The sequence below is a fragment of the Myotis brandtii genome, unplaced genomic scaffold, assembly GCF_000412655.1.
Source record: "Myotis brandtii unplaced genomic scaffold, ASM41265v1 scaffold141, whole genome shotgun sequence".
NCBI lineage: Eukaryota > Metazoa > Chordata > Mammalia > Chiroptera > Vespertilionidae > Myotis > Myotis brandtii.
In genome coordinates this window covers 587,045-610,184 of record NW_005355037.1, presented here as the reverse complement: position 1 = coordinate 610,184, position 23,140 = coordinate 587,045, and the positions used below count along the sequence as shown (strand labels likewise).

Here is a 23,140-nt window from a genome sequence, read left to right as displayed (position 1 = left end):
CAACCAAGGTACATGCCCTTGACCGGAATCGAACCTGGGACCTTTCAGTCCTCAGGCCGACGCTCTATCCACTGAGCCAAACCAGTTAGGGCAAGACTCTGCATTTTAAAAAGTGTCCCAGGCACCACTGGTGCATCAACTCAAGGGCAATCTTTTCAGAAACAATACCTGCAGGGTTGAAGGCACACATAGAGATCTAGCCTTGAATTCCCATCCCATGGGTTTAGAGTGATTTACATAAAGGATAGATATGTTAGACTTGGTGGGTCTCATGTTAGCAGCGTGAGTATTGCCTTTCTTTTGTTGACACTTGCTAATTTAGCCAAAATGAGACCTGAAAGGTGGCTGCTTAGGAGGGTCTCATAGGTGTTACTGTATCTGCATGACCACTGAACATCCAGGATCCTGGTGAAAAGCTTTGTGTGTTTAACCAGAAATGACTATACCCTAGGAAAAAAAAAGTCAGCTTTACCTATCTCCTAAGTAATGCTACTTATAATAAGAAAGTCTGCTTTGTTAATTTTCCTTATAAGATACACCTATTTCAAAGACTGGAGCCTGTCGTTGGTATACTGCATTCCTCTCCTCCTCAGGTGCACTCTAGCAGAAATTTGCTTGAAACACAAAGAATTAGAACTGTTTATTATTCTCAAGGACTATTTCAGTCAAGTTATTGAAGCTTTATGTTTGCTCTCCTATAATTTGGGAAATTTAAACTAAAGAAGCAGGAACAGTAATAGAATTAGAGCATCTTTTTTTAAGTTGGTTGAGCAATACAGTCTTAATTTTCAATACCCTTTATTATCACACCTCAAAAACATCATTATGCCATACCTGGCATTTTATGATTATGACTAAATAAGTTATTTTGACAGTACAGTCATGTCTTGATGAAAACTTGACTGGGGACTTTGGTGAATATTTAAAATACTAGGGGCCCGGTGCATGAAATTCATGCACTGGGGGGGGGGGCGTGGTCCCTCAGCCCAGCCTGCCCCCTCTCACATACTAGGAGCCCTCAGGGGATGTCCTACTGATGGCTTAGGCCCGCTCCCTGCTCCCCTTGGGGAGCGGGCCTAAGCCGCAGTCTGGCCTCCCTTTGTGGGAGAAGGAACCAGCCCCATCACCCCGATGCTGCAGCCACTGCCATTCACCACAGTCACCAAGGTGTTTTCATCAACACAGACTCCAGTCCCTTCACCATGAAAAAATGACAACTTTCTTTAGGCATTTTCAAGATGTGTCTTTCATAGAATATGACATTTCTTTATTATTTTTTTATCCTACCTGAGGCTGTTTCCATCGATTTTTAGAGAATGTGGAAGAGAAAGGGAAAGACAGAGAGAAACATCAAAGGGTTGACTGAGGTTTCACTGTGTGAGATCTCGGAATCCACGGCCTAGGAGTAAGGGGTCTCAGGGCCTGAGGCTGAGGTAATATGACTCTTGCCAGTGTGGTGTGACTCTTGCTGGGATAGCATCTCTCTGAAAGTCACTGTGAGAGTCCCGGAGCCCATGACAGTAGGAGGCAGGTGTCCCGTAGTCTGTGGATGAGTCAGCAAGACTCTGGCCAGGGAGATTTCACCCTGTGAATCACGACAGGGTCCAGGATCCAGCAGCTGGGGATGTGGGAATCTCAGAATCTGTTGCTGAAACAACAGGACTTCAGCTGGAGAGGCGCACACTTAGCAACTCACCAAGTAGCCCAAGGTCCAGAGGCCAAGGAAGTAGTAGTCGCAGGTTCTACAGCCAAAGCCATGTGCCCTTGGCTGGAGAGTTGCACCCTCAGCAACTCTCTGATGGGCCCTGGAGCCATCTGCCATGGAGGTGGGCTCATGGGGTCCACCACTGGAGCAGCATGATCATGGTGTCCAGAAGCCGGAAGTCATAGAGGGGGAAGTCACAGTTTCTTCTGCTGGAGCTGTGTGCCTGAGGGGCCCTGGAGCCAGCAGCCATTGGATGGATGTCCTGAGGTCTGCAGGTCTGCAGGCGAGGGAGCACCACTTTGGCTGGAGTGGCTGCAGGGTTCCGGGCAGTGTCTAAGGCCAGTCTGGGTGATGGTGAGGCTGGGTTCCTAGTGAAGGCTGCTCTCCCCTTCAAGATGGTATGGTCTCTGTGCCCAAGCCCTGCAGCCTGGGGAGTGCCCACAGCCATGGCAGGGGTTCCCTGTCCAGGAGAGCCTGGTCTGCCAGCTCCTGAGAATTTGTGAGATCTAACCGTCCCTCACACACACATGCACACATCACACATGTCCACACCTCACACGTCCACACACACCCCTTTCACTCCCTCACTCACTCACACCCTCTCCCTCACGGCGGTCCTGCCAGCCGCCATCTTGCTGAGCTTGTGAAGAGTTTTAAGGCCTGTGTCTAAACTCTTTTTTTTTCTTTTCTTTTTTTGCATGTGGTTGTCCAGTTGTTCCAGGACCATTTATCTTTTCTTCATTGTATGCATTTGCTTTTTTGTCAAAGATTAGTTGATGATATCTGCACAGGTCTAAGTCTGGGCTCTCTCTTTTGTTCCACTGATCTATTTGTCTATTCTTTTCCCAATGCTACCACACTCTCTTGATTACTGTATTTTGATAGTAAATATTGAAGTCAGGTAGTGTTAATCTATGAATTTTGTTCTTTTCCTTCAATATTAAGTTAGCTCTTTTGGGTCTTTTTGCTTCTTCATGTAAACTTTAGATACGATTTATTGATGTCCTCAAAATATCTTGTTGGCATTTTGATTGGGGTTCTGTTGAATCTGAAGACCAAATCGGGGAGAACTGACTTCTTGACAATATTCAATCTTCTTATATATGAACATAATTTCATGGAACAGCTTTCCACTTATTTAGTCTTCTTTGATACCTTTTTTCAAAGTTTAGTAGTTTTTCTCAAAAGAACTGTGAATTTTTAACTAAGGAGTTTTACTTATTCAAGATGTTCTTTTTGCCCCTGTGACCACCAATAAAACCTTGTAGAAAGAAGCCTGCACTCTCCTTGTGAAAGGCTTGGGGAGTACTTCAAAATGACTGGGCTTGTTGGAAGTTTTGCTGTCGGACCTGGTTTGATATAGACTTATGCCCATATCTTGATTATTTTATTATTATACAACAAATTAGATATAAATTACTAATATTATTATATATAATCCTTAGTAATTGAAAGAATAAATAACATAATTTTAGATTTCGCAGATCATGAAAAGTAGGGCAATCCCCACCCCTCTTGTTTTAGCCTACACTCATTCTATTTTATTAAGAAAAACAACCAAAATTCACCTTTATTTCTCAAATAAACAGCAACATTCAGTAAGATTATTTTAATTATCTTCTTTATAAAAGAGTGCATCTGACATTATTATTATTATAATGTAACCTTTTATTTATTCCCAGATCATTTTCAACTTCTTGAATTTCACTTTTGTATTTAGAAGGAAACAGTTAAATGTAAAGAACTCTAAAACTTATTTTGGATCAGAACAGTTTAAAACAAATTAATAATATTATTTTCTCTACAAAACAGTGACAGTTTCCATTATATACTCTGTGCTTGTATTGTTTAAGTAATAGGCATATGGTTGTTTAGAAATAAATGCTCTTTTTCAATATTTTTTATGTTTTCAATAGGCATTCTTTGCTTAAAATATTACCTGCTCTAAGAATCCTCAATGGTGAAACTGTAGACTCTTATTCAAAAAGCCACATTGAAGAACACTATCAATCAGAATTAGGACGTTTCCTGTTACTTTGTCAGTCCCAGATTACAGAATTCAACTTACTAATTGAAAACTATATTACTGGAAAAGGGTAAGACTGTTATCTTTACCTTAATTAAAATACATAATGCATTTTATACATATGATTAAAAATATTCTGATCAATATAATCACACCTTTTTTGGATTAGAACAGTGTGTTTTAGGGATAGTCTCCCTTCTAAAAATCTGACATCATCTTTACATTGTTTGAAATATATCAATATCTATTTTAAATGTTTTTTAAAAGTTAAAATATTAGGTAAAATAAAATAAAGCATGAGGATAGTTTCAACATAAGATGTAAACATTTATTCAGTCATTCAATTAATTATAAATTTATTCAATTATTATAGACAAAACACACAATCAGAATAACATAAGAGAAAATTAGATAAATAGTTGCAATGGAGTAAGGCAAGTTTTATAATATGGATAATATTTATATATACAAGGGGTATCACACACCTATATAATAAAAGCCTAAGCAACCATTACGGTGGTTACAACCAGAACAACCGGTCGCTATGATGCACACTGACCAGCAAAGGGCCGATGCTCAATGCAGGAGCTGCCCCTAGTGGTCAGTGTGCTCCCACAGGGGGAAAGCCGCTCAGCCAGAAGCCGGGCTCATGGCTGGTGTGTGCAGCGGCAGAGGCAGGAGTCTCTCCCGCCTCCGTGGCAGCATTAAGAAGCAGCAAGCCAAGTGTAAGGAGCAGTGAGCAGGCTGGCGGTAAGGACCAAGGGGTCCCAGACTGCGAGAGGTTGCAGGCAAGGCTGAGGGACCCCCAACAGTGCATGAATTTCATGCGCCAGGCCTCTAGTATTTTATATTTCTACTAGAGGCCCAGTGCACGAAATTCATGCATGGGTATGGTCCCTAGGCCTGGCCTGTGATCAGGGCCATCTTCCACGGCTGCCCGCAGCTGGCCCCGCCCCCTGCCATCACCCACCCTCACTTCCCCATTTGCCATCGGGCAATCAGAGCCTGATGGCTGGAGGAAGGGACTGAGAGATTGGCTGTTCCCATCCACTTGCTGGCCCTGTCCCTGCCACATGTCGCCCTCTGTGTGGGGTGACTGGCGGGGCAGGGGCCTTGGCTTGGAGCTGCCTGCATCCCCCGCCACCCACCCCCGGTTCCCCATTTGCCATTGGGCAATGGGAGCCTGCTGGCTGGGGAAGGGGACCAAGAGGTGGTCAGTGCACCTCATAGTGACTGGTCGAGCAGTTGTTCTGGTCCTTCTGCCATTAGGGTCAATTTGCATATTACCCTTTTATTATATAGGATAGAGGCCCGGTGCACAGGTGGGGGCACGCCGGCCTGCCCTGATGGGGGTCCCTGATCAGGGTGGTAGTCCCTGCTGGGGGGCGGGGCCGGCCAGGGAGATGGGCTGTGGGCAGTTTTCAGGCCTGCCCCACCCCAGATCGGGGTAGGGGGCCCTGCTGGGGAATGGGGCCAGCTGGGGCAAGGGGCCATGGTTGTTCTGCTGTTTCGGTCACTGGGCTTTTATTATATAGTGTATTAGGGTATTAGGGGAGCATGGTGGAGAAAAGCAGTCCACACATGCACATATTCAGGGTACAGAAACAGAGTAAAATCCTAATCAAATAACAAAAAAGAGAACTTATTTCCCATCCCAAATTTTGAATGCATTATTATGAATGAATTACAAATGATCTTTCTATAGCTTTTTCCTAATTTGCATTGCTTCAGAAAACAAATGAAAAAGGAAAATGATCTCCTGTTTCACTTATGATGAGGCTTCATTATAACTGGAACAATAATATGGGCTTCCAAATGTCTTAATTATGAAATTATATTCTTAAAATATTAATATTTGAACTTTCATACATACTCATCTATGTGAGATGGTTTTTCTACTTAAATGTTTTAAAATATAGTCTGTTCATATTAAAAAGTAACTTCATAGCTTTCAAAATAATCCAAATTTTCATGCATAATGAATATTTACTTTGAACAAATACTAAGGTTATTTAGATTTATGTTTGCATAAACCTCAACTTATATCTTCTTGTAAATGTAGGGTAATGTACAATGTTTCATGTCAAAGTGATCCTTGACATCCCTCATGTTGAAATTTATATTTCTCAATTTCTTTGGACAGTTTATTTTCATTAGCATTGAAAATGGAAAATAGACTGTATTTTATGTTTTGATCATAAATGGTGGTAAATTTAAAGCCTAGCCATAAGCATTTAATATTCTGATATTAAATTGAACCTTTCTGCATCATTAGCCAACAAAATTAATGAAATATAAAATATCAACAAGATATTGGAGGAGCACATATTAACATCTAATCCTTTGTGCTCATCTAATTATCTCTACATCTTAGGAAATATCTTTTTTTGTATGCTATTGATAACATTTTTTATATCCTACATTGTTTCAGAATAAATTTAAGGCAGCTTGGGGTTATATACAGAAAATATATATTTGAAGTAAGTAAAATTAAAAATAATAAAACAGAAATAAAGGAAGATAAGTAAAATGTAGAAAAAAATAAGGCTTATACAAATGCAAAGTCCTTTACATTTGCTACTGAGAGCTGTAATCTGGCAAAGTGAAAGTTTGATTGCTTACATAAACAATAATCTCAATAAGTCAGAAATCCAACAATTGTTCAAGAGAATCACAACCATTTATAACTTAAAGTATTTGATTTTTCTTTGGAATGGATTGTTTTTCCAGATAAAAATGGGAATATAAATTTTCCCATTATAGAAGTTCTTTGTTTAAAAGTCCAATACAAATATTTTGCATGGCAAGTGTCAATGTAGAAAGTACTTTTAACTATATTTCATAAATAACTTCTCCAAATTTAGGCAGCCATAATTTCTCATGTTTATGGTAGGAAAAGCATAGATTTTTCTCATTCATTTGTACCAAAAATACCTAGAATAAAAATGGTCCTAAAACTTCCAGATATTTTGTCTGGATTGACAGATCTATGTTAACTAAACAAATATTTTCAAATTTTGTTAGAAATGATATCAATTTTTATCTAAGCAACCAGAAATAAGTTTTTAATGAATGTTATAGTAAAGTTTCATGTTCATGTCAGGCCACGCAGGGAAAATTTCAAAACCTATACAAGTTTTCATAATTGCAGATATAATATTGTTATTAATTGTTGTCATTATTTGTTCAGAAATATATTCACCTTGGATGCTGCAGAAAATCTCTGTCATCATCTTAAGAAATTAATGGCACTTAGTAATCAATATCGATATGCACATGAACTCGGAGATATAAGTATCACCAACAGAGGTGAATCAGAAGCACAGCAAAGTCATCTGGTTCCTACAGACAGTGACAGCACACTGCAAAACAGAGTCCTTCACTATTGTGCAAACAAACATAAACCTGACTCACCAGCTATTTCTAAAAAACGGTTGGACGCTGGTTCTCATCATTCCCTTTTAACCAACTCCATATGTGAAGATACGGAAGGGAGGAATCAGGAAAAAATAATAGACCAGAAAAGAGAAGACAGCAAGGCAGGCGATATCCCCACCAAAAGAATCCCATTCGTGGAAACAGGGATGACAAGCTACCTGCTGAAGAATCACCCAAATATTGAAAATTATGAAGAAATGTAAGATTTATAGATAACTTTTCTTTTACAGTGTATATTTTCTATAGCTAATCTTAGTCAATGTTACCAAATAATAACTTGGTAAAAGATTTAAATAATTATTATATTTTATATTAATCTCCTTAATTACATTCTTATAATATACAGACATTATTAATTATAGCACAGATTAATTTGATTGACTTGTGGTAGATTCTGATTTAATTGACTAGTTTTTCATTAAAAATGAGTGAGTGCAAAATTATTTTTCTGCCTTTAATCCTGTATAATAAAAGGGAAACATGTAAATTGGCCATCTCTCCGCTACGCTCACCAGCCAATCAGGAGAATATGCAAATTAACCAGACAAAGATGGCAGGTTAATTTGCATACATAGGCACCGAGCGGCCTGGGTCCCAGGAACATCCTCGGGACCCAGGGCGCTCCTAGCCTGTAGGCCCGCGCATAGGCCCTGAGCCACCGGGGTCCCAGAACGCCCCCGGCCACTCCAGGCCTACAGGTGCAGGCGCCAAGCTGATGTTCCTGCCCCATAGCCGCTTGCACGTGCAGGGGCGCCAAGCGGCGGCCCGGGTCCACGCCCCCCAGGCTGGCGCCCATCACAGGGAAAACAGGCCAGGCCAGGCCTCGCCGTGATCCTGGGGCAAAGAGGCCAGGCCAAGCCACCCACGTGAAGAAGCCGCTCCGCTGACCAGCCTGTGCTATGGACCTGTTTGGGCGCATGGCGTGGAGTCTGAGGCCTCTAGCCTGCAGCCACAGGAAGTCTCCCTCTCCCCAGAGTTAGGAGCACCAGCCCAGGTCCACCCAGCTCCCGGTCCTGACTGCGAGGGGTGAGTTCCTGCAGGCTGGGGTTTGATCCCCAGGCATTAGCAGTAGAAAACCAGTGCCTTTGTTATTGCTGTGTGTCCGGGTTTTAATTGGACAAATACCTGGAGGTCCCAGACCAAAAAGCCGCCCTTGGTCCTGGGTGCCAGCTTAGCAAAATCTTGCAGGAAGAGAATTCTGTCTGGGTTTCCCCAAGTCCCCTCAGCCCCTACTCACCCCTCAGTAAAGGCGTAGAACAAGTGAGGCCCCTTAAATAAAAATCAGAGGTGTCCAGCAACGGTGCGCCTCTCTCATCACAGTCATTGGGACTGGATGGCATTTGAATTTTTATCTAGGCACCATGACAGAGAAGCACAAGCTCAAGTCATTGATCTCTGCCTTAAATAATTCACAATCTTATTAGAGCGAGTGGATGATAAAAGCACAGTAATGACATCAGAATGTGAGGCAACAATATTGAGAAGAACAGAGGCAATTGCTAGGATGATTTTCCAACAATTAGTACAAAGAGTATGTGCTGTAAATTAAAAAAAAATATGTGTGGAAGTAGCTGCTTCATGAGTATGGGATCCCTTCCTATTTTAAAGGAAACTGAGTTCCATGTGAACTGTGTAATATGCTATGATATCTGAGGCACAGGACAAGGGAGGCCCTAAGGGTACTATGCTTTGATATTTGAGTCATTCTTTATTGTTCAATGTGATTTATTTCTGTACGCCTTAGTTTTGTAATAGTTAAATTACTAGAATAATACATCTTGCTATAAAATATTACTAGAAGATCAAATGATCAGGTGACATTTATTGTTATCCTATCTAATAAAATAGTAATATGCAAATTGAGCATCACTCCAACACACAAGGTGGCTGCCCCCATGTGGTCAAAGATGACCACCACAAGATTGCCAGCAGGGGAGGGCAGTTGGGTGGGACCAGGCCTGCAGGGGAGGACAGTTGGGGGCGACCAGGCCTGTAAGGGAGGGCAGTTGGGGGGGACCAGGCCTGAAGGGGAGGGCAGTTGGGGGTGACCGGGCCTTCAGGGAAGGGCATTTGGAGGGGACCAGGCCAGCAGGAGGAAGGCAGTTGGGGGTGACCGGGCCTTCAGGGGAGGGCAGTTGGGGGGACCAGGCCAGCAGGGGAGGGCAGTTCGGGGCAATTGGCCCAGCAGGGGAGCAGTTTGGTATCAATCAGGCAGGCAGGCGAGCAGTTGGAAGCCAGCAGTCCTGAATTGTGAGAGGGATGTCTGACTTCCCCTTTAGGCCCGATCCCACACCGGGCAGTCGGACATCCTTAAACGGGCAGTCAGACATCCCTTGAGGGGTCCCAGATTGGAGAGGGTGCAGGCTGGGCTGAGAGACATACCCTCCCCACCCACCCCCATGCACGAATTTCATGCACCGGGCCTCTAGTTTTCTATAAATTAACACAATCTCTGGTATGCTAAAGTGATAGGTATTATAGAAATATTCAGATAGGTAGACCTACAGGCTTGATTACAAGCGAGGCTTACTATCACAACCCAAATTTATTGCTTAAAAAAAAAAAAAAGCAGGGAGCCAACTAGAAACTGAACCAAATATAAGCCATTGAAGGGCAAATGTAAATTGGATAAGCTTTGCTATTCCAAGAGCAAGAAGAAAAAATTCAGATGCAAGAATGAGAAGCACTTGCATCCACTCTAAGTTGCTGTTAAAGAAAAAGAATGATATACTATGAAAATACTTAATACAGATTGTAAAGAGATTTGTTCAAAGAGGATTTCCTAGAGTAAGTGGCATTTTAGTTAATTTTTTTAAATGTGAATAGGTTAGCTAGATAAGAAAAAGGTGTAGGGGTCCTGAATTGCAGAGGGTGCAGGTGGGGCTGAGGACCCCCCCACCCCGTGCATGAATTTCGTGCACCGGGCCTCTAGTATCTAAATAATTAAAATAAATTTTAAAGATAAATTACATACTATATTATTTTATAAGTCAGAGAAAAACAAATACCATGTGACTTCACTAAAGAACCATATAAATGAACAAAAAAACCCCAAAAACAGACTCATCAATACAAAGAACAGATTAGTAGTTGCCAGAAGGGAAGGGGTTGCAACACTGGGTGGAAAAGGTGAAGGGATTGAGAAGTACAGATAACTGCTTCCAGCCAGCCTCCACTGGGAGCTTGGGTGGCTGGGGGCCATGGCCAGCCTGCGAACAGCCATCAGCCCCTCACCCATAGGTTAGCTAGATAAGAAAAAGGTGTAGGGGTCCTGAATTGCAGAGGGTGCAGGTGGGGCTGAGGACCCCCCCACCCCGTGCATGAATTTCGTGCACCGGGCCTCTAGTATCTAAATAATTAAAATAAATTTTAAAGATAAATTACATACTATATTATTTTATAAGTCAGAGAAAAACAAATACCATGTGACTTCACTAAAGAACCATATAAATGAACAAAAAAACCCCAAAAACAGACTCATCAATACAAAGAACAGATTAGTAGTTGCCAGAAGGGAAGGGGTTGCAACACTGGGTGGAAAAGGTGAAGGGATTGAGAAGTACAGATAACTGCTTCCAGCCAGCCTCCACTGGGAGCTTGGGTGGCTGGGGGCCGTGGCCAGCCTGCAAACAGCCATCAGCCCCTCACCCAGGTTTGCTACACCCTCATGGGGTAAGGGACCCCCACCCTGAAGGGGCTGTGGCCAGCCTGCAAACATCCATCAGCCACTCACCCAGGCTGGCCAGGAACTCCAGTGGGGACCCCCACCCTGATCTAGAACACCCTTCAGGGCAAACCAGCTGGCCCCCCCACCCCCATGCACCAGGCCTCTATCCTATATAATAAAAGGGTAATATGCAAACTGACCCTAACAGCAGAAAGACTGGGAATGACTGTTCACTATGACACACACTGACCACCAGGGGGCAGACGCTCAATGCAGGAGCTGCCCCCTGGTGGTCAATGTGCTCCCACAGGGGGTGCTCTGCTCAGCCACAAGCCAGGCTGCCGGCTGCCAGTACAGCAGTGGTGGTGGGAGCCTCTCCTGCCTCCTTAGCAGCACTAAGGATGTCCGACTGCAGCTTAGGCCTGCTCTCCTCTGGCAAGTGGGCATCTCCTGAGGACTCCCTGGCTGCTAGAGGGATGTCTGACTGCCAGCTTAGGCCCAATCCCCCAAGGAGCGGGCCTAAGCCAGCAGGTGGTTATCCCCCAAGGGGTCCCAGACTTAGAGAGGGCACAGGCTGGGCTGAGGGACCCCCATCCCAGTGCACAAATTTTTGTGCACCGGGCCTCTAGTCTATATATAAAAGCCTAAGTGACCAGAATGACCGATCGTTATGATGCACACTGACCACCAGGGGGCAGACACTCAATGCAGGAGCTGCCCCCTGGTGGTCAGTGCACTCCCACAGCCAACCTCCCCCGGCCAGCCTACCTCCCGCAGTCCCTCCCTCCTGGCCATCCAACCTCCCACAGTCCTTCCCCCCAGTCCCTGGGCTGGGACGAGGAACTGGGGGTGGATGGCAGAAGATGGGACCCCTTTCCATGGGGGGGCCAAGGGCCAGCTCCCTCCTTAGGGATGGCAGCCAACCTCCCATGCTCTCCCTTTTCCTGGTTGACAGGCCCTTGGCTTGCTGCCCACCTGCTGCGGTGGCGGGGGGAGGTAAGGAGGGAGGGGAGGCAGGGAACTGCATAGTGGAGGGGCACTGACAATAGTGGTGTCAGCATCTGGCATCCATTCCTCCGTGCCCGGCCCGGCGACTATCGCCTCCTCTCCCGACCCTGCCAGGACCTTTGGGCCCCGATCAGCCCAGCCCTAATCAACCTGGCCCCGATTGGCCCTGATTGCTGGCCAGGCCTAGGGACCCCACCCATGCACAAATTTTGTGCACTGGGCCTCTAGTAAAATATAAGATGCTGTCTTAGGTTAAATGTGTTATGTTAAAAATCTCTCATTCTTTACCAATTATACATTGCAAATATTTTTTCAGACTCTTTTCTTTAACATTCAAAGTATCTATTACATATAGTGCTTTAAAATGATATAACTTTTTTTTTGTTCAAAAGATGAAGAAATGAATTGATGGTTGAATGTGAATTAAATCCATAGCAAAAAGTTACAAAGTTCTGTTCACCCTAGGAGAAGGAAATGATTTGTTGGATTGTGACATTAAAAACCAAAATTTAACCCAGTAAATTTGAAGACCTAATTGGCTTTATTAAGTGATTCATGAATCAATTGGAAGGGAGCTATAAGAGGTTGTACAAAATGGAAGGTTTTTGTAAGAAGAAGGATGGGGCAAGGTAGCTATTAAGAAAGAAAAGAAGGATTATTTTGAAGCTAGGACATCTTTTTTGGGGGGAAGAGAACAGGAAGGATTTTTATCATGCAGATAGTCTCTTATTTGTATGGGGGGCAGCACATGATTGTTTACTTTATGGGTGCTTGACCAGAAAATTACAGATGGGTTGATTAAGGTTATGATTCTGGGAGAATCAAATCTGCAATTAGATCAGGTATTAAATCTGAGTTTGGTATCATTTGCTTTTAGCACAAGGATGCTATTTGGGGCCTGTGTTTTTCTTTTTAGCAGTGATTATTTGTTTCCAAGTATTAGGAGTATAAGCAGTTTATCTTAGGCCAGAAGTTTTATCCATTAACTTGAATTTTCTATTCATACATAGCAAAATAGATTGAAGGCTTCTAAAGGCTTTAGGTAAAATGATGGTGATGGTAATGTTGGTTGTGGTAGTGGTATTGATGATAACAATAGTAATAACAATAATAGTGCCAAATAATAAGAGAATATGGTTACATCATTCCTTTCTAATTATCCATAAATAGATAACTATGAAAAAAAATCTAGTCATGTCTGGCAGTGTTTATCACATATTTCCACTTTGCTTTAAGTGACTAGAATGAGGTAGAAGAAAATATCATCGGGTTTGACAATTATCAAATTATTAAAAATAGTTTCAAGGAAGCACTGGAGAAGGATATGATGCAAGAATTAGTTTTCCTTCATAAGACTTTTAAACTAAACTGAGGGATTTGAAGAAATACTAAGATAATAGTTAGCATTTAGACTAAACTCTTTATTTCGATAAGAATCCCGCATTAATCTGGGGAGAAAGGAAGCACATTCATTTAGGAAGAGTTAAATAATTAAGCACATTGAGAATCCACTTATAATCAATATACATTGTTATTCAAATTTTGCTCATGTTGATAGGCAGCCTAATGGGATGTGGAAAAAGCGGGGCATGGATTGATCTAGTGCCTGCCATTGGCAAATATGTAGGTTTGGAACATGTTAGAAGTAACTACTGGGCTTGTAAGGGTCTGATTTAAGTATTTAATTATGGGCATGAAGGAAAGTGAAGCTAATAAAGACCAAGTGGGTCCTTCCTCTTCAGGACAGGGGGCTCTTCTTCCTCTGATCTCTCCTCTGTGAACAGGATCTCATCCTCTCTTGCCAACTGAACATTGGTTCCTACTTTTGTCCCCTCTTTTCAACATCATCTGTTTTACTCCCTCTCTCCTGGATCATCATCCTCAGTAGCATGCAAAATCTAGGCAATATCTTCCTCCTTAAAAGAAAAAGAAAAAAAAAGTTCCTTGTACTCACATCCCTCTCTAAGTTACTGCCCCATTTCTGTCCTTCAGATTTGAGTTTCCATGCTATCTTTACTTCTATGACGAAAGTTAAACAAAAGATGATGTCTTATTTTCAAATAACTTATTTAGTCCAGGTTTTCAAATATAGCTGATAAGGAAGGACCTCTTATCTACAACTATGTATTTTTAGGAACTGAAAATGTTTTCTTTTCTCTTCATATTAGTATGGCAGCTAAAGTAATCCAGGCATACTGGCGTGGTTACATTGTGCGCAGACGGATTCATTTATCTACAAAACTGCATACTGCTTCACCAGGACTCCTGAGATCCCGGCCAGAGTCTGGCATCAAAAATCAAACTATTTTAAAGGAAGAAAAAATACAAAACACTGTGAATATCCAAGAACAGATGGAAAAGGCTGCAATTGTTATTCAGGTTAGTAGTAATCTTTTGGTGAAATAATCAGAAGAGTCGTATTGGTCATCTTTCACTGGGTTATTCTATACTAAGGGCCCATTGCACGAATTTGTGCACCTTAAAAGGAACTGTGCGCTGCGAGGCTGCGGAGGGCACAGGGGCGGGTCTTGGCCCATTCTCTGCACTCCTGCCCAGCCCCTCCCGTTGTGGCCCTTAGTCCCCTGCCTGCCGGCAGCCCGCTCCCACTGCTGCCGCTCCCATGTTCTGATGGTGTTGGCCCCGCTCGCATCTGCTGATGGCGTAGAGCAATTGGGGCCAGCGTCAGGCACTGGCAGCGGGTGCGAGTGGCAGCTGCAGTGCCAGCAGCAGGTGCAAGTGGTGGCTCCAGTGCCGGTAGCAGGTGCAAGCGCTGGTCAGGACCGTGGTGAGTGGGAGCAAAGAATTTTTAGTAACTACCAGAGGCTCACTCCGATGACAGTGACCAGTGCCCCGCCTTGGTCTGGCACCCCTGCTCACCTGCTCCACCAACTCGCCACGGCTGATGCCCGCCATGTTTCATGCTCTGCCGTCTGCTGCTGACAACTGCTATGTTCCACGCACGCCCCCTGGTGGTCAACACACATTATAGTGACTAGTTGTTCGGTTGTTTCTCCATTTGGTCTATTTGCATATTAGGGTTTTATATATATAGACTAGAGGCCTGGTGCACGAAATTCGTGCATGGGTGGGGGGTCCCTCAGCCCGAGCTGCACCCTCTTGCAATCTGGGACCCCTTGGGGGATGTCTGATTGCTGGTTTAGGCCCGATTGGTTGGCGGGATCGGGCCTAAACCGGTAGTTCGACATCTCTCTCTCCATCTGGGACCGCTGGCTCCTAACCACTCACCTGTCTGCCTGATCACCCCTAATCCCTCTGCCTGCTTGCCTCATCACCCCTAACTATTTGCCTGCCTGCCTGATCGCCCCTAACACCTCTGCCTGCCTGCCTGATTGCCCCTAACTGCTTGCCTGCCTGCCTGATTGCCCCTAACCATCTCTGCCTCGGCCCCCGCTACCACAGCTGATGTCTGGAAGGTCATTCAGCTGTCCAGTCTAATAAGCATATTACACTTTTATTATTATAGATAGCAGGCAACTCTCAAATCTTAGTGATTTTCAAATACTGGATTTATTTGTTATTCATGTTAATGGAGGGGAGAGGTCCTCATCTCCCCTGGTTTCTAGTCGGGGTGGATTTCTTGCAATATATTGAGAAAAATAATTTTTATGAGACTCACACTGGGGAATGAATAAAGTAGAAAGCTTTATTTTTGTACAATATCATGTCATCTGTGAATAGTGACAGTTTTACTCTGCTTTTCCAATTTGGATGCCTTTTATTTCTTCTTCTTGTCTGATGGCTATGGCTAGCACTTCCAGTACTATGTCGAACAGGAGTGGGGAAAGTTGGTATCCCTGTCTTGTTCCTATTCTTAGAGGAAATAGTTTTAGTTTTTGCCCATTGAGTATGATGGTGGTTGTCGGTTTGTCATATAAGGTTTTTATTATGTTGAGATATGATCCCTCTATTCCCACTTTGCTGAGAGTTATCAAGAAAGAGTGTTGGATTTTGTCAAATGCTTTTTCTACATCAATTGATATGATTATGTGATTTTTGTCTCTCAATTTGTTTATATGATGTATCACGTTTATTGATTTGTGGATATGGTACCATCCTTGCATCCCCAGAATAAATCCCACTTGGTCATGGTGTATGATCTTTCTAATGTACTGCTGGATTTGATTTGCTAGAATTTTTTTAAGGATTTTAGCATCTGTGTTCATCAGAGATATTGGCCTGTAATTCTCTTTCTTTGTAATGCCTTTACTAGTATCTGGTTTTGGGATTAAGGTAATGCTGGCTTCATAGAAAGAGTTTGGAAGTGTTCCTTCCTCTTGAAGTTTTTGGAGTAGTCTGAGGAGGATCAGTGTTAGTTCTTTGAATTTTTGGTAAAACTCCCCTGTGAAACTGTCTGGCCCAGAGCTTTTGTTTGCTGGAAGTCTTTTGAAGACTACTCCAATTTCCTCCACATTATTGGCCTATTCAGATTTTTTTATTTTTCCTGAGTTTTGGAAGGTCGTATTTTTCTAGAAATATGTTCATTTCATCTTGGTTGTTCAGCTTGTTGGAGTAGAGTTTTTGTAGTACTTTTTTAATAATCCTTTGTATTTCTGTGGGGTCGGTTGTTAATTCACCTCTTTCATTTCTGATTTTGTTTATTTGGGTCCTCTCTTTTTGTTTCTTGGTGAGCCTGGCAGAGGTTCATCAATCTTGTTTATCCTTTCAAAGAACCAGCTCTCAGTTCTAATGATCTTTTGTATTTTTTTTAAATCTCTATGTCATTTATTTCTGCACTGATATTTATTATTGCTTTCCTTCTACTTACTCTGGGCTTTTATTCTTCTCTTTCTAGTTATTTATAAGTACCGCTCGCTAACCGATTGCGCAACTGGAGCTCCTCTAGTTATTTAAATTGTAGGGTTAGATAACTTATTACCAGTTTTTCTGTTTCTTGAGGTAGATCTGTAGTGCTATGAACTTCCCTCTCAGGACTGCTTTCATTATGTCCCATAGGTTTTGGATTTTTTTTTTTCCAGAATGTTTTTTTTATTTCTTCTTTGATCTCTTTGATAACCCATTCTTTGTTTAATAGCATACTATTTAGCCACTATGTGTTTGATTGTTTTTTATTGTTTTTAGTGTTGTTAATTTCTAATTTATGCCATTGTGATCTGAGAAGATGCTTGACATTTCAATCTTCTTGAATTTGTGGAGACTTAGCCTGTGCCCTATTATGTGGACTATCTTTGAAAATGTTCCATGTGCACTTGAGAAGAATGTATATTCTGAAGCTTTGGGGTGGAGTGTTCTGAAGATGTCAATTAAATCCATCTGATCTAGTGAGTCATTTAGGATTGCTGTTTCTTTTCTGATTTTTTGTCCAGATCATTTATCCAGTGATGTCAATGGGGCATTAAAGCCCCCTAATTTGATTGTATTGCTGTTGATCTCTTCCTTGATACCTTCCAGAAGTTTTTTTATGTATTTTAGTGCTCCTGCATTGGGTGAATATATGTTTACCAAAGTTATATCCTCTTGTTGTATCAATCCCTTTAGTATTATGAATTGGCCCTCCTTATCTCTTGTTATGGCCTTCACTTTGAGGTCTATTTTGTCAGATATAAGTATTGCTACCCCAGTTTTTTGTGTTTTTTTTCATTTCCATTTTCCTGGAAAAATTTTTTCCATCCCTTCCCTTTCAGTCTTTGTGAGTCCTTTGTTCTGTGGTGGGTCTCTTGTAGACAGCATATATATGGGTCATGTTTTCTTATAAATTCAGTTATTGTGTGTCTTTTGATTGGAGCATTTAGTCCATGTACATTTAAGGTTATTATTGATATGTTCTTTTTTGTTGCCATTTTAATTCTTTATGCCTTGTTCCTTCTTCCCTTTCTATTTTTTTTTTCTTTTTACAGCAGTCCCTTTAGCATTTCTTGCTTTTCTGGCTTGGTGGTAGTAAACTCTCTTAGCCGTTTTTTGTCTGTGAAGCTCCTGATTTCACCATCAGTTTTGAATAATAGCCTTGCTGGATAGAGTATTCTTGGATTCAGTCCCTTTCTTTGTAACACTTTGTATATTTAATTCCATTCCTTTCTGGCCTGATGTGTTTCTTTTGATAAATCAGTTAATAGTCTAATATGGGAGATCCCTTGTAGATAACTTTCTGTCTCTTTCTGGCAGCCTTTAAGATTCTTATTTTGTTGTTGATGTTTGCCAATTTCATTATGATGTGTCTTGGTGTCAGTCTTTTTGGGTTCATCTTGTCTGAGATTCCTGTGTGCTTCTTGGACTTGTGTGATTCTTTTCTCCCCGAAGTTAGGGAAGTTTTCTGTCAATATTTCTTCAAACAGGTTTTCTATTCTTTACTCAGCTTCCTCTCCTTCTTTTACCCCTATTATGCAGATGTTTCATTTCATGTTGTCTCAAAGCTCCCTTAGACTCTCCTCCAGCTTTTAAGTTTTTTTTCTTTGTTTTTTTCCAGTTCCTGCTCTACTTGTTTGTTTTCTACATTGTCTTCTAACTGGCTGATTCAGTCCTCAGCTTCTTTTAGTGTACTGTTGAAACCTTCCATTGTGTTCCTTATTGCAGCTATGTCATTCTTCATTTCCTCTTGATTCCTACACATGCTGGTCAATTTCTTGTCCAGCCTTTTGAGCATCCTTATAATCATTACTCTGAATTGTTTCTCTGACAAATTGCTTGCCTCCATTTCATTTATTTCCTTTCCTGGTGATTCCTCCTTTTCTTTTATATGGATGTTGTTTCTTTGTCTCCCAATTTTTGCTGTTCCTTTGTGATTATTTCTATGTATTAAATCAAACTGCTATGCTATCCAGATTTTTTGAATTTGTCATAAGTAGTAGATGTTTGGTGGGACCCAGCAGTGCTGTCTCTCAGGTCTTCTATGCTGGGTGTTCTAGGGATGCACCCTTCTTGAGATATTTGGGTTCTCTTGATGAAGTTGCATCTTGAATGTTATTGTCCCACTCATGGATAGAGTCTCTTCTCAGGGTGTCTGGTTATGTGACTCACTCTCTACCATGCCATGCCAACTGTTGTGGAGGTGCTGACTGAACAGCACAAAATACAACACAACAAGACGACACAAAAGGAACAGAGCAGGAATGTATATAAGACACTTATAACCCCAATTAAAGTGACTACCCCAGAAAAGAGAATTAGGAGAGAGAAAAGAGCAAAAAAGTTATCGAGAAAGAAAAAATGGAAAGAGAAAAAAAGAAAAAGGAAAAAAATATATGGGGAGAAAATACCACAAAACAAACAATTAAACCAAAAAGTGCAAACAAAAAACAACCTGATAAAGGGGGGTAGAATCTGTAGAGGTAGAGCTTAAATACAGAAAATAAGATTAAGGAATTTGATGAATATGGAAAGGGCCACAGTTTAGTATAGAGGAGGTAAAAGAGAGAATGAGTGGATAAGAAGAAAATATAAAATTAAAAAAATAAATAAATAAAAATAAATATTGATTGATTAATTGATTGATTGATTGATTGATTGAAAAGGAGAGTAGAGGAGATAACAGATAGGCTTGAATTTAGTAAGTAAAACTAATTAACAAATTAGGAGAAGAAAAGAGCAAGAGAGGAGAGGAAAAGAAAAAAATGCCTAGCGAAGAAAGAAAAAAGAGAAGGGGGCATGGAGTAGGAGTACAGAAGAGGAAATTAGACATATGACTATACCAACAGAGACTACATAGTAATAATACATCAATAAATCAGATAAAGAAGATCAAATTTTAACAAGGGGTAGAAAGAAAGGAAAGAGAAAAACTAAAGCAGAGACAGGAGAAGAAAAAAAACAGGATGAAAAAGGGAGAAGTGAAGAAGAAAAACATGCAAAAAAATAAGATAAAATGAAATAATAAAAATAAAAATAGAATAAAGAAAAGATAATATTAAAAATATTTTTAAATAAAAGATAAAAAAAGTGAAGTGTCATTTGCTTCATCTGAGTTTTAATGCCCCATGGGAGCTGGTTTAGGACCCCACTCTTCTGTTCTGTCTGCCAATTCTGGGCTTCCTGTTAGGTACTTAGGTGCTGACCACTGTCAGGCACTGTCTTTGGTGTTTAGTACCATGTTGAAGTTCCAAGCGATCCACCACCCCTCTGTTTGTGTCTGTCTCCACAGGCCTTGGCTGCAAGCAGGCAGGACCAATCTGCCTGCTTTTCCTGTAGGCCAACTGTCAATCTTAATCACTCAAGCATCTGTTTATGACAGGGCTTTAGGTGGGGGTGGTGCTGTTTGGCTTTCTGGGAATGAGGTGTTTCTTCCCTGACTCAGAGCTATTCCTCTGCAAGTGGCCCAAAATATTACTCTGGCCTTGGTTGGTCAGAGATCCTTGTATGGAGACCAGTGGGGTTGGCTGGCAACCTGGAGTTTTTATCAGTCTGGTTCCCAGAATAGTGGGGTGGACAGGCCCCTCTTCCAACCTAGTCACTGAAGGCTCTTTGAGGCTCTTCAGATCCTTTCTTTCCTTTGTAGCTCAAAATGCAAGCAGGGTGTGGCAGGCTGTATTACCTGGCTTGAGGCTACTGGGAGGGGCTGGCTTTTCAGGAGAAAAATAGCTGCTTAGGTTTTCAAGGTTAAGAATGTCCCAATGCAGGATCCTGGCCATATCTCCCTACCCTGCTTCCCTCCACAGCCTCTCCTTAGGATCTGCAAATCTGTGCCATTATCCCTGCATGGAAGTCTCAGGTGAGTATTTGCAGTTGAAAAGTCCTATGAACTGGATTTAGTGAATAAAAGCAAAGACAAAAGAAAGCAAAACAACCATGAAACCTCTGGTTTCTCTCCAGCTGTCACCATGCTGCTCCAGCCACTTTTCAGGCCGCCTTTCTGGATGCAGCCTTTAGCAGCTCTGGTCTTAGATCTAGATTCCCTGGCTGCCAGCAGCCCTGTGGACTTTCATTCTACAGTGGGATGTTATGTCTGTCCCCAAGGGACATGGCTTTGGTGCAGTACATCTTCCTCCTCACCCTCTCAGCCTGGTGGTCGTATGTCCCTCTCCAGCCCAGATCCTTGTTCCTACTATTCTCCAGGCGTCCTCTGCTCTTCCTTGTTGTGAATTGTCCAAGCTTCTTTTGCTTACAAAAGTAAGCAAAATTTAGCCTTTCTCTGTAACTTAGAACATGTCTCTTTTGTTGTATATCATGGTACTTAAAATCGTTAAAGTCATCTCAACTCTATTTTCTCTCGAGTACAATCATCTAGTTTTGAAAACAATTCACCTTAAAATATAAATTCTAGGTTGCCTAATCATCCTGGAGAGCAGAGCATGGTACAGTAGAAACATCCTGGGCTTTAGAGCAAAATGAAGATTTCATGAATGATGTGCTGACCACTCTCTGCTTACCAAAACTCCCCTTCTCCTCTTCTTCCTAGCATACAGCCAGTTTCTCTTATGCTTTAGTGTGGCCCCTTTCCAGTCAATAGAACATATTTCCAGTGAAAGATATTTCCACCACTTCCACGCCTATCCCATAAAACCTCCCACAGACATTCCTCCGTATTCTTTTCCCTTTCTTGTTGGCTGAAATGAAGACAGCCTCTGAGGTATCTTTGGAAGCTGTCTTTTGTATATTTGGAAGCTGTTTGTTGAGATTATAGTCTGCAAAGCCTGGATATCTGAATCACTCTATGCCAGCGGTTCTCAACCTGTGGGTCGCGACCCCTTTGGCGGCCGAATGACACTTTCACAGGGGTCGCCTAAGACCATCTTGCATATCAGATATTTACATTATGATTCATAACAGTAGCAACATTACAGTTATGAAGTAGCAATGAAAATAATTTTATGGTTGGGTCACAACATGAGGAACTGTATTTAAAGGGCCAGAAGGTTGAGAACCACTGCTCTATGCTAAAGTGGTGTCCCATTGTGTTGTATATTCTCTCAGTGTTTGTTATATGGTCAAGAAATAAATAACTGTTTTTTTCTGAGCTACTATGTATTTTTATTATAGCACTTAGCCTATTCTAACGAAGTACTAGTATGTAAGATACACTTTGAGAAATATATAATGCTCAGTGTAAATATATAAGAGAATGGAATTCTTGGTATAATGGGCAGTGAAAATAAAAACAACGTAGAATTTCATATTACTGGAATAATAAGAAGCCATAGCACAGTTAGACTAGATATAGTTGTCCAGGCAGGGAATTGACTTGAATGTGTGAAATAAAAATGAATCATTCATAGATGGGTTACTTAAAAAATTGAGACCTTGACAGAAACAAATAAGAAGAACCTAAATATTACTTATTCCATACTTATATTACCATTATTTTTCATAAACTAAATAGAGATGTCTGGGGCTTGAATTCCTGATGCAGACTCATAAAGAAGATATCTATATGTCTCACACCAGAAAAACACATGTTATGTATTATAGTCTGGAGCTTTGTAAATGTTCTTTCCCTAATGAGTTAGGTTGGATCCATTGTGAGCCACAGTGAATGAATCTTTGTCATTGAAGACCTGGATTAAACAATTTCCTTTATACGCTCTTTTCTCTATGTCGGTACCTGACCTTGCCATCTTCTATAGCCAACTCTTTTATAACCAATCCACCTCTCCCGCCTCATCACTAGATTATTTGAAAAAAAAAAATCAGATCTTATCATTCCTTTTGTAAATATATAAGTATAAATTTCTATAAGATCTATTAGTTTAAATTTAACTGCAGTATATTACTAACCTAAAAACTGCTAATTATTTCTTAATATCAGTCATCGACCAAGTCTTGGCTAATTGTAGAGGTTGTGTTTTGGCTGCTTAGGCTGGTTGCTGCTGAGTTTGTGAGTGACTTCTGCTGTCATATACGGTGTATCTGTTGTCTGTTTATAAATTCCACTTCTCAATATATGTATTTTCCAGAATAATGATATCAATATATCATTATCATTACCCTAATGGAAAACATATTTAAAGTATCTTTGATAGTTAAATGTGTCTTTTGAGTATATATTACTAGGGATATAATTAAATAAATCTATTTTAAAGTCACTTTAAATAACTTCTGTGTGGTTATACCTGCAGTATGAAACATATTTTTATATTTTTTAGGAATTTCTTTTTTCATATTTATTTGTTTTACAATTATCCTAAGTATGCGCACAGTTCCAAAGTCAAATCTAAGCAAGGTATAGTCACAAAAGTCTGGCTTCTATTGCTGTAACTTCCACCCTGTTTTCTGCCTCTATAAGTTAATATTTTTATAACTATTTTATAATATATAATTTTACTTTTTAAATATTAGAAACCACATATACATGTATATTTAAATATATAGGTATGTTTAAATATATTTA

At 41.2% G+C, this 23,140-nt stretch overlaps 1 protein-coding gene across 1 annotated transcript in view; it reads left to right on the top strand.

The window, feature by feature from the left end:
* The window catches only part of LRRIQ1 (leucine-rich repeats and IQ motif containing 1), a 193,977-nt gene that overhangs the window by 87,145 nt on the left and 83,692 nt on the right, over positions 1–23,140 (top strand). Inside the window, exons 15-17 of the mRNA XM_014535275.1 lie at positions 3,622–3,801; positions 6,922–7,368; positions 14,013–14,223. Of these exons, the coding sequence (XP_014390761.1) occupies positions 3,622–3,801; positions 6,922–7,368; positions 14,013–14,223 (838 nt within the window). The remainder of the gene's footprint in view (positions 1–3,621; positions 3,802–6,921; positions 7,369–14,012; positions 14,224–23,140) is intronic.